Source organism: Symphodus melops (genome assembly GCF_947650265.1).
Source record: "Symphodus melops genome assembly, chromosome: 7".
Lineage (NCBI taxonomy): Eukaryota > Metazoa > Chordata > Actinopteri > Labriformes > Labridae > Symphodus > Symphodus melops.
In genome coordinates, this window is record NC_136697.1 from 19,095,447 (window position 1) to 19,108,119 (window position 12,673).

At 39.2% G+C, this 12,673-nt stretch overlaps 1 protein-coding gene across 9 annotated transcripts in view; it reads right to left on the reverse strand.

Moving 5' to 3' along the window:
- The window catches only part of st18 (ST18 C2H2C-type zinc finger transcription factor), a 42,768-nt gene that overhangs the window by 11,373 nt on the left and 18,722 nt on the right, over nt 1–12,673 (reverse strand). For 8 of the 9 annotated variants that reach the window (XM_079347864.1, XM_079347863.1, XM_079347865.1 and 5 more), the window contains 7 exons: nt 9,803–9,918; nt 7,250–7,301; nt 6,439–6,469; nt 6,041–6,228; nt 1,831–2,538; nt 960–1,094; nt 35–125 (listed from right to left, as the gene is read on the reverse strand). In XM_079347864.1, coding sequence (XP_079203990.1) covers nt 35–125; nt 960–1,094; nt 1,831–2,538; nt 6,041–6,228; nt 6,439–6,469; nt 7,250–7,301; nt 9,803–9,918 — 1,321 coding nt within the window. Of the gene's footprint in view, nt 1–34; nt 126–959; nt 1,095–1,830; nt 2,539–6,040; nt 6,229–6,438; nt 6,470–7,249; nt 7,302–9,802; nt 9,919–10,909; nt 11,450–12,673 lie in introns of those variants that run through there. The other variant, XM_079347868.1, reaches the window with a different exon arrangement.

Genomic DNA, 12,673 nt, shown 5'->3' on the forward strand with positions numbered 1-12,673 from the left:
ATTTTTTTTTAACGATGATCTCCTGTAGATTTACCTTCGATGGGTGCTACGGTTGCTGTTGACATGGCCTCTTCCTGTGCACCCAGGGGTGGGGCACTTGAGGACGTTCTCATGCATCGCCAAGACTGAGGGGACGCGGAGAGACAAAGGAGATTAGGAGAATGTAATAAGTAATCAAGCTTAAGCACATATACTGAGCATTCTGGAAATAAAACAAACACATTTTCATGTACTAAATGATGATTTATGTTGGTGCCTGCTGCATTAGAGCCTATAGAGCAGAGATCCTACAGAGACAGAAACAGGAGAAAAAAGCAAAAGGCTTCCTCATTGTGAGGGATTCTGTAATGTGGCTGAAATGTAAATAGCTTAGTGCAAAGAGGAGCGTAACAAGACAGCTGATTATATTCTTCAAAACAAACGCGTCGTTAAAGGTCCGCTCTGTATCCTTAGAAACTTCTTTTCTGTGCACATTCTCCAATTAGTTTGTTGGAGTTGTCTATTTATTTTTGAATGCAGCGTTAGCTAGCCCTTTGATTTGCAAATACTGCCTCCAGACTAAGAGCACGCGCTTTTTTGAAAAAGTTAATTACTTTTTCTGTTCCTTTTGTAACATTACTGTTTAATGTCGAATGTTTGTTGAGTTATATTGAAATGACTTAACAATCGCCAACGTGAGGAGGGGTGGGGGGGGTGGGGGGGGTGGGGGGGGGGGGAGAATTCAACATTCATATATTACAACGCATTATGAGAAAATGAGAGGGAGAGAAAATCCTTTAAATGTATTTGAAAAGTTTGTTGTACATCTTTGAATTGAAGTGATGTGAATGTGTATGCAGGTCTTTTTTGTCTTTGGGTTTGTGCTAAAGAGGATTTCAATGAATGTGATAGTAAGTCCTAAAACTGACAGCATTATAAGTATAAATGACTTTCTGTTACACAAACTGCGTGTGACTTACTCTCCGGTGGAACTCGGACTTTATGGGGACACCCAGACAAACTCCTGTGATGTGGGTACAGGCCGGTAACATGGCCAGTGCCGTCGCAGCCTGGAGTGGGACACTTTATATCTTTTTTGTCTGTCCGTGGAGAGTCTGTGGACACAGTAAGACAAGATCTCACAATACATAAAAAATAATAATACAAACACTAAGCTGCTTCCAAAGCTCTTTTGTGTTTACATGTATTCATTAAAGAAATGTACAAAAAAAAAAGGAGGAAAATTTCTTATAATGCACTTTCCTTTATACATATTGTACAGAGGTCAACAGATTGAAATATCATGCAAAGCCAGAGACTTTTTTCTCTCACAAAACGCATCTCTTAATCTGTCATTTTAGTTAAGGCTGCAGTTCAACACAGAGCATCCACTTCTTAATGCCCATCCATCGAAAGATTACATCTCGGATTACACATTTAGCTGCAGTCATTTGAAGAATCAGAGGGAAACATGAGAGGTACTTTAGGAGGATTTAAGACTTATGGTCACGGTTAAATATCCAGTTGATTCCTATCAAAATCCAATATTCTGAGTAGGAGCAATTCCATCAGACAATTTTTGTTCTTCTTTATTTTAGTCTGTTAATTTATTACTTCACTTGTTGCCAAAATGTTTTTAGTACTTAAGAGGATTTCCCCCCTCTGTTTTGCTCCCCCCTTCACATGCGTATGCTTCTTTTATTCCTTTTAATGTTTTTGGAGCGCCTAATCACAATGGGTTCATCTGATTTACGCTGCAGGAAGGTACATTATCGAAACAATAGTAATAATATGATAACTTTTGATTCTTCGCATTGCGTCTGTCTCTAGATAAACTCTATTTTTCATTACCTTTCCCTCCATGATAGTTGAGTCTGCCGTCCATGTCCATCATCCGGTGGTGCCTTCTCTCATTACTCATCTGCTCCAGGAGGAAGCGGTCCATCTCCCTGTAGGCGTGGTGCAGGACCTGTCTTTGCTCCGTCTGCAGCGCTATGGCCTGCTCCAACAGGCTGAAGTTCACCCTCCCTTGACTCATTTCGAGGCCTCTCTCGTGGAGGCCCAGAGCCCAGCCATCCAGCCGAGGAGGCCTCTCTGCCTCCGCCTCCCCCTCACTGTCCTCCTCCGTCTGAAGCGGCCTGTATCTTAGAGCTTCGGCCTGAAAGAGGTTAGCTCTCGCCAGCAATCCGCCAAATTCTGGGTGAGACTTTTCTTTCATGAGGCCACTCCGATCTTCAGAGGCTCCGGAGGGGCTGTAGCCGGGGTCGTTCACCTTGGCAGACAGAGAGAGCGGCTCCCATTCAGCCTCTCTCATGTCTTCTTCGTAAGGACTCCGCGGGGACGACGTACGGCTCATCCTGTCGTGACTTTGGTCTTCTAGATTACTTTTAAGGAGCTCCTCATCATCCTCATCCAGCAGACGCTCAGATGTGTCCGGCTCACACTGTGGCGAGCCGTCAGATGTAACTTCTGACCATCCGATAGAATCGCTAGACTTTGCTGCTGCATCATAGCAGCCATTTTCGTGGTCAACTCCATTGATTGCAGTCACGTTTTCATCTAAAACAACAGGAAAGGACTTATTGTATTTTTGTATATTCAAGACATAACAGTTATTGTTTATGACCCTTCAGTCACATCCGGGATAAGATTGAATGTCCTCTTTAATCTTTCCATAAATCCCTTAAAGGTTTTAGTTCTTCTGTTACTTTTTCACAAATAAAATCTTGAGAAAAACATGTTTTTTTCATAACCTTCGAGAGGATTAGTATAAACACATGTTGCAATGTGATCATAAGGTTCCAATATTTCAAGAATCTTTTGGATAACATTTTTGACTCTTCTTTGCGCTAGTTGAACATGAACCACGGGGATGAGAAACACAATTGTTTTCTTCTTCTTCTGCGTCTCCAATTGGAGCAACAACTCAAAATAGATTTTAAGGACAAGATTATGGAGGGATTTACTGTACGCTGGACCCTGAACATCACTGTTTGATTTAGTTATGTGTATTTTTAAGTGCAAAGCAAAGCAGCAACATGTTGTCATCTGCAAAAAAAAATAAAAAATTAAAAACACATAATTGCTTTTTTGGGGGGTGAGAACAAGGAAAAAGAAGAGGATTCCTTAAGACACGGATGGAAGAAAAAGCATAAACATGAAGATGAAGGAGAGAAATCTCTGAGCTGCTGCTGCTGCTGTCCTGTGTGGAAGAACTTGTTTACATACCTCCATTAGAAAAAAAAAAAGAAAAAAAGATTGAGCCACAAAAGAGGAGATCACAGTAGGGTTCAAAGAAACAGTTTTAGTTTGCTTAGTGAGTAAAAAAAAAAAAATCAATTAAACATAGAAATACATAGTTCAAGAAAAGGACAAGAGTGTTTGTAAAACTGTTGATGTATAAAAAAACAGAAATGGTGTAAATATGAAATATGATTTAAAAAGTCACTTGGCTATCAATGCACCTCACAAGATCAATTTCAATGTTTGTCATCTGATAATATTAAACACTCATCATTGCAAGGTGAGAAGATGCTTTCCCACAAAGAAATATATACTTTTCTCATGACGCGCTACATTTATGTGGTTTTCACATTCTTCAGGGTGTGATATGACACCATAAATGAAAAATGCAGTAGTAAAACTGAAAATTAATAAAATGTGTACACATCATTCCTGACATTTCTGCACTAATTTCTTCCAAATCTCTTTCCTCCAGCTTATTCTTCCAAGTGCTCTAAATAATTGAATTTGTGTTGACCCGGAGCCGTCCATCTTTTTCAAATAAATCCAGAAATCCTGCGCTACATGTACAGAAAGCCAGAAGATATCGCAAAGCCTTCCATACAAAAAGTCTGATCAGTGGACAAAGAGGGTTAATGTTATCCCTTAAAAAGCATCTGAGACAAGTCTTTATTAACACCACTGATTATATAGTAAGTCATGGTCAGTGATTAACAATGGAAAGCTATCATCTGGATTGATTCAACAAAATCTCTCTTGATCCTCCAAAACCATTCAAACTTATGCTCGATTAAGGCTCTTTGCACATGAGGATTTTTACTTTCTGTGGAACTAGATCCTCTTAAGTGGCTAGACACCCGAATCCCAAAAGTGGGATTCGATGTGTTGAGGAGATAGATAGCGATGGATTGTGAGAATCAGATCACACACAGAAAGAGACATTATCAGACAGCTACTACTTATTCATAAGAGAAGCCCCAAACTTAATCCCCACTAAAAGAGCTTTAACATCAATTATGTGGCACTAATAAAAAGACAAACTGTTGTTTGCTCGTGTGTCCTTTTTTACAGTATCAAATGCAGTAGAAGATAGAGTTTCAAATATATTTTAAACGATATGAAGGTGTGTTAAGACAAACCTTTTTGAATGAAAAAAAAAGAAAGGCACTTTACATTTATGAGGGAAGCAACAAGGGTTTTGTCTTTCATCCAGATGGACTCCCGGCCTGACACAGCGGCATACAGTCAGACAGGCACACAGACGTATACACACACACACACACACACACACACACACACACACACACACACACACACACACACACACAAACACACTCACACAAACACACATAGAAACCCAGAGACACAGAAGTGCAGTAAAAAAAAAAGGGAAAGAGATGGAGGAAAAAAACTTGGATCCCTCCGGTGGTTTGTGTGTTGGAACAGGTGAACAGTTTGTACTCCAGAATAGCCATTACCAGCACTCTGCAGCAGGGCTGCAGTTGGCTGGAGTTGAACACAGTGTGGCCCAACCAAACGAGAGGCTTATTTTTCTCCCTTTTTGTTAAAATGCAGATATGACCAGCTTCCCACAGCAAAAAATCTTATTGCTTCCAGTCCACTTTTCCAATTTTTGTTGTTTTTTTTAACACAGAAAATATCCCCCCCAAAACTGACAATAACAGGAAAATATGCTCGGAAATTGTTTATCAATATCCACGATGATTTAACACTCTGATTTTTTTTTTTTTTTTTTTTTTTTTATTTCATTCTGGCAGCATTTTGTTTTGTTTTAAAGCTGCGCCGCTGAATATCAGGTTCAAATCAGAAAAATATACAGCAGTCAATCACTGTTGGATGATAAAAAGGAAAAGTATTTAAAATACACATCAACAAAAGGAAAAACTGATGATGCAGAGTGAATTACTTGGATAATTGTAATGTAATATGAACCTAGGAAACAAATAAATTCCATTTCCAATGAATCCACACAATTCAGTGAGCTACTCTCCTGGTCCATTTAACTACACACATGTGTACTATAATGAGCCGTAGACATTATGCCTAATTATGTATTAGACTGTGTTAGAGGGCCTAACAAAAGCTTTTGAAAGGGACAATTACGTTTGTTGCTTAGTTACATCGTTAAAAATATACCAAATCAGCGCAGATTATAGTGGGCGAGAATGCACATGTACACCACGAGCATTGTTGCCAAAATGCACCAAATTCAATTCATTGGGAAAAAAGAAAAACATTTTTGCTTGTAAAAAAGGCCAGTGGCACAAGTGAAAATAAATAATTTCTAACTGTTGTCGATGAAATGTTCCTGTGCTGTTGTCTTTGTAAAAATGTAACAGTCAAACATCAGAGCATCAGCCAAGCGACGCTGAAGCTTGTTTGTATTTCACAGAAGAGGACTTCAATAAAAATTCAGTTAAAAGGGATGTAAGAAGTTTAATTTAAATCAAAGTGAACTGGTGCTCCCTTTCTTTCTCAGTGTTTCATTCTATGGATTCAATGGGTTTGGACGGGCTATTGAAAAAGGACAGATGAGGGGGTCTAAAATCTGGCCCCATCAAGAGACGGTAAAGCCACGCCAGAAATATCATGGCAGATCAGCTGTCAAAACTTCAATTTGTGGACGTGAGACACAACTAATGTGGACCCAGCAGTGTAGTCTTTCACTTCCACTGCACAATGACTGCGGCTGCTGGCTGATGGCAGAGGGAGGGAAATATGAATGCAACAGATGGGATTTTAAAATTCAGCGTCAATTGTTCATCAAAACAGACAAAACAACAGGACATCTGTTTACCTGCTGGAGTGTCAATGTTCCTCAGCTCTTCTTTGTCCTTTGGCGGTGCCAGGTCCTCGCTCTCCTCTTCACATGCCTCACTGGGGCTGTAGTGGCGGGGCTTCATCAGCAGGGACTTTCTCTTGTTGACGGGGGCGCCCTGCACCCCTTCCTGAGCACTCCTCTTCCTCGCCATGGACCCATATGGGCTGGAGGGAAGAGGGGAAGGGACAAAAAGCCCAGCAGGGTCAACAAAGGCCTCAGTTGGCTTTTTTTCCCCAAGCTCTAACTGGTTAAATTAAAATGGCTTTTTTATAATATTAAACCGCTCTAAATTACTATTATAATCGAGGAAAAACTGTAATTTATTTTTGACAGAAAGAAAAACATAAAAAGACGAGATATTTCAAAGTGTTTACCTGTGAGAATCAGAGATGCAGTCAGCAAGCACTATGAAAAAAAAAAAAACAGAACAGAAAAAGAGCATATAAAAAGTTATGTTTACATTTCCACTACTGTAGTACAACATCTGCCTACCTAGTTTTCATCAAAGGTTCAAAGCAGCTCACTACTTTTAGATTGTATGTTATGTGTAAATATTGATGTTGAAGATAACATCGCCTGGGCTTCTATCGTTCTGTGCAGCTTTTTAATCATAGATTTTTTTTTTTTTATTGTCTTGTCCAATGCCATCAGGTGTAATCAGTATAAGGATGGAGAAGAGGGCTCTTCATTGATCTGAAAAGCTTTTCATTCAGTCTGACACAAACAGTCGCTCATCCTTTGACAGCATTGACAACATGATCTAAAAGGCTAAATCAATTTTTCCTAGAGGCTCGGCGTACATCTCATTCACAAGTTCTACCCCTACTCGCATGAAGCACGACCAATAATAATAACACTTTCCATGAATTTCCACACGTGTAGTAATAGCTGCAGCGTGGATAGTGAAAGGCCTCGGAGGCCCTGAACACTCACATAATGACATATCCAGTCTAGAGGTTTTCAATCACACAATATAGACACACTCCTTAACTAATTTGAGCCAGTGTTTCAATTTAATGAAGTTATTCCCCTCTGAATAATGAAATGGCAGTGCAGTGCTCTTCAGACCGGTAAGATAATACATAAAATTGACAGTTATAAAGTTGGATTGTTGAACTGATACCCCGAGCCCATGGCGGTGAGTGGAATATGCGTGTGTGCATTTAGTTAAATAGCTGTACTCACCTGCGCTACCGTTACACACTTTCAATGTTTGCTCTTCGCCTTCAGAATCCATCTGTAAAGGAAATATACAAATGATCCTCTAACCGCACAGATTTCCCGTTTTTAAATGTTGTTTCTTTATTTGATATGAAACAAGTATCAACATTTAAAAGATTAGCGGGGATTTTTTTTATTTTTTTTTATTTGTTTGTCTATCAATTATAGATTGTGAGCTTCAGAATCAGGTTTGCGTTCAAAAACACAAAGCTCTCAAAAAATGCAAAACATGTTAAGTATAATTTTAGGATTAAAAAAAAAAAAAAAAAAAAAAAAGAACTTTTAAGGTGAGCAAAATGTAATGACACCAAAAAATGACATGAAAGTACGGACAAAAGCGCCCTGCGTGTTTTTAGACAGAAATAGTTGCTAAAATCCATCCACTCCGGCGGGCTGTTGCTTGTGTGTCCCAAATAAAACCTATTAAACATAATTATTCCAGGCTGATGGTGGCGTATAGTGGTCACAGGCCAGTGAAATCTGTGAGTCATAGGATATGCTGTTACTTTTCCCTGGTAATGGGAAACATGACTCCTCTCTCTCGTTTGCTGTTGTGATTGAAGGCACTGACCTGTCATACATTTATAATAGGGGAGCAGGTGTGGCAGTGATGGACCTTAATTTCCTTTAATAAACCTTTTATGTGCCACACTCTTAATGCCACGCCGGGCCCTCAGAGGTCCTGCTCATAATAGGTTCATTACTTTTGATTACTACAGCCTATTGAGACAAACAACTCACAAACACTATAGATTACGTTCTGTAAAAACCAATGTACCTCATTAGTTTGTTGCACTTTTCCACACACACACACACGCTTCAACATTTCCTATAAATTTGTTGTTCTGAAAACAAAATGTTGCTCTTACTTTTTTCCAACCTGAGATTGTAGCACGGACATTAATCAAAGTTCAAATGATGTTATCAGTGCACTAAAATATCACCAGTGACTCACACACATTTGTTACCAGGGCGTTTTTTTTTTTTTTATTCTTGACATTTGTGAAGCGCCCTTTTCATGTATAACAGATCGTAAATACTTTATACTTTGTCTTGTTTATGTATTTATCTGGATTTATAAATGAATATGTTGGTAATATGTGATAGACTAAGAACACTCAATGCTACAGGACTCAACAAGTAATTCATAATTGCTGACAAATTGTTCATGAATTAATCTTCAAAACTGATGATGGCTTCATATTTCTTTCTTTTTTAAAGCTGCATTCCCAGTTTCCCATTTTAAAGAAGTCTGAGTCTGACAAGCAAACCCAAACCTTTGTTGTGTTAGCACCACTCATCAAGTCTGTTATATGTGCTCTCCTGACACAACAGTGACTAACCTGATCTTTACAAAGCACAGGCTACTGTAAATCTAATTCACATACGAAGTGACAAGTAACAAGACATCAGTGGAGGCCTCGCCGGATACTCTGGCGTACGAACAGGTAATCCTGGCATGGCAACAACATGGACAAACATGTGACGCTGAGTGTTTACAAAAGCAGAACAAATAGATACATTCAGGGTTTAAACAGGAGATTTTAGATGACTTCCATATACACTCTGTCTATGGAAGTACCCAAACTACTATTATGGTATGACATTTCTACTGCTCAGAGGGACATTTCTTATGCAGCGTGCTGAGAAAATCGGTGTAATACACTGGTCACACATGTATGAAAGATGAACGCTATAACTTTCATTTGAACTCCTGTTATCAGTCTAACAATTTGAATTATTAACATGTGAATGCAACCATGTAATTATCTTAATATACTTGCTTGCACACATTTCATATTATCAATTAAGTTTCTTAACTAAAAGTAATGTCAGGGGGTGTTAAAAGGACGTTTCCCATTTACAGTGTGTTGCCCCCTGCCCTCCCAGCCTGTTCGCTGACATTACATTTCTGTGTAAAAGCCAACTACTCATGACAGTGTTATAAGAACATTGTTGGGATTGTTGAAGGATAACTTTTTTTAAAGTAAACACACAGGTTGACTTCACTGAGTACGCTTTTTAGGGTTGATAAAAGCATTACTCACTATAACTACTACCAACTGTATTTAAGCAGTGATTTATTTCCAGGTGAGACCTGACATGAAGAAACCGATCCCTGTAAACATTAACATAGTTCAAACACTAGTTTTATCCTTTACACATAAAGACCTCATTACACGTCTCACAAAATGTTGTAATGAGGAAGTTTTATCAGGTACAAACCCAAGTGAGAAAACCCAGCAACTACAGGCAACATTTACTTTGGAAAAGGCTGACTCAGCTGTGCCTTTTAAAGAGTGTATAATCTGCCAACCACCCACAGCTCTACATAAGTAAAAAACAATCTCTGCTTATGTTCACTGTGGTCAAAGGAGCAGTGACACTCCAGCACTTAGTGTGCTACTTATCCAAAACACCGTTGCACAATCATTCATCACAACATACTTTTTGTCCCCTACAAAAAGTAACTGTCACTTTAAATAAAAAAAATCTACGAGCTGATGGTGTGTTTACCTTTGATCGTAGGTTTCCGGGCACTCTGTAGGATAAGACGCCCGATCCGCACTGTCCCGTCTGGTTGATGCTCTCACACTTGTTTTTTCTCAGGAGGTGATAGTGTAATTCATCATCTGGAACAAAAAAAAAAAAAAACACAACATATATATGAAATAGAGTCACTTATTAACTTCTGTTGCATCTTTCTGGAGAGTTTGTGTGTTGTACTTTCATAACACAGAGCCATGCAGTCAGAAAAAGATTGTAAGAGAGCATTAATACTCTCACATGGACTCAGAAGCACAATGCAAATTGATTGCTTGACAGAGATCAAATTGCTTGCTTCTAATTAATACAAAACATCCAAGAGGGAAAACAAGGATGAACACAATGAGTACATTAAGCCTCTTCACTTCACAGATCTTATTATGGAATTATTTATTTCTGTTAGCTTTGAAAAAAAAAAAGAAAGAAAAGAAAACAACATCTTCTTAATTATAGCTCACAGAGCACTTCCCCAGAAAAAAAAAAAAAAAAAACTGAGGGGGAAACGATGGGGAGGGAAGGGGGGTTATTCACCCAGTTTCATTAGCATATGAAAAAAGACTCCACTATTTGAGCTGGTTCGTCATCTGCTGAATCATATTTATGCGCCCCCCCCCACTTCTCCTCTGGTGCACACACCCCAACACAAATAATGCTTTAGAGAGGACGGTTTCCCTGCGTCTAGGGCAGATTTCTCAGGGGGGAAAGGAGGCAGCCTGATGCTTGGGGTCTATGAGATTTTCTATGTGTTAATCTGGATGCTCGCTGTCCTTGAGCCCAGCCCATTCCCCCCTAACCCCATCTGCTAGCATTCCCACCACAGAGGAAGAGAATGGGCTGCGACTGGGGGTAAAAAAAAAAAAAAAAAAAAGGGAGACCTTCCCAGTCCAGCAGTCATGAATAACCAATGCCTCGCACCATTCTCTGAAAGGCTGGATCCAAGCTGAGACGGTGGAGAGGAAATATCTGTAAAACACCCCGATGCACTCGTGCATTTTGTTGTAAGTGATGCTATTATGATTATTTTTCATATAATGCCTTATTAATACCATGCAGCTGCTGTGGAGATTCATCACTGACCTTGAGTCTTTGTGTCCCCTTGTTCCCAGCTTATCCGTGCACTTGGGACGCTCTCATGTAATTAACACAGACATTATTGTGGTGGAGTTTGAAAAAAAAAAAAAAAAAGAAAAAAACAACAACACAGTGCTGATACCTCATCTTGAAGCCAATAAAAAGGGGCCGGAGTAGCAAAGTAAGATTCTGGAGAGCATAAAATTAATTACATTATTTACATTTCCTTTCAGATAGAGGGGTACAGGCGAGATGATAGAGGCAAATGAGATTACACCAAATAAGATTTCAAAATGTCAGTGCTGCACACTCAACCAAGCAACTGTTATGATTAGATTACTTGTTTAATATAATTACTGTGTAAGGCTGTGTATGGAAACAATGCACATATGATACAAAAAAAAAAAGAAGAAGCCAGGTCTTAACTGATTCTCATCCTTTTCTGCACAAGCCTTCTCTTAACCTTTCTTCAACAGTATCATTTTGAATTATAGAGAACGGATGGGTGCTCTGTGCAAGGTCACTGTCTGGTGTGTACTTACCCCCCCACCCCCCCTCACACACACACACACACACACACCACCCCACCCCCCCCTCTCCCCTTGTTTTTGTTTCCTCTTCCAGAAGCACACAGAGCGAAGGGTTAAAACTGGAATGGATTTAATTATGGAATGAATGGAATTATAATGCGCCTGCAGCAAGTTTTCCTCCTTATTTATTAAAGCAGCTGATGGGCCAGGTTTGATGAGCCACTTCTGGCATAATTGAGTCATCACACAAAGAGGGTTCCTCGCATTCAGAGTGGTTTTATCAGCAGCAAACAGACCTGATTACTGGCAATTACACTCTGATCTAGGGGAAGGAGAAAAAAAAGGGTAAATGTGCGGGGTAACTTCTGTGTTTATAGTTTACCCCGGGAATAATTTTCACATTAATTTTACATGCTAAGTGTTTTCTGTTTATGTAGAATAAAGAGCAAACGGCAGGAGATAGCACCTTGTACTTTCATTTTCCCTTGTAATGGATGTCTCAGGATAAAGTGAACTGATCATAATTTATATTTACCCCATGGGGAGTTTTAGTCACTGCGAAGAACTGGCTGAACATAAAAATAGTCAAAGTTCAAGCGAAAGGTGAGCTGGCAGGAATATACCTGCTTGGAAACGCCTCTGTCGCTGGAAAGCAGGTTAAATTTTGTACCAACAACAACAACAACCCAAAAAAAAGCAGGCGATTGCTTTTTCTATTTTCATTGACATGCAAATGTGTTTGTGGGGACTAAATTAAGCTCTGCACAGAGATTAAAATCAACTTCTGTTCAGAGAGTATTTAGATAAACAACTTTTTCTTTTTGCGAGGTGGCCAGGGAGCCATCAGACGCCCTGTGCCTAAATACCAGCTGGACATTAGAATAATAGCGGAGATATATTTTGGATGGGGGGAGGGGGAAAGAGGGTTTAAGGTGAAAACTTGGTCCTTTTTTTTTTTATTACTGTTTGACTATCGGTCAATGTTTGTCAGTCTATCGACCCTAAACTTTTTTTTTTTTGATTACTGTTCTCTCATATAGGTCTAAATAAAATGATTGGATGAATTTATTTGGTTTAATCAAAATATCTGTGATATAAAACTTTGGGCAGACTATGTTTCCCTTTCAAATAAAGTACCCTTTCAAATCAAACCGAGAACAAATTGTGAATCTGAAAGTAAATTATTCTGCCGGCAATTCATGAGCATTCCTCCGCCTTATAGGGGTTTCTGGATTCAAGC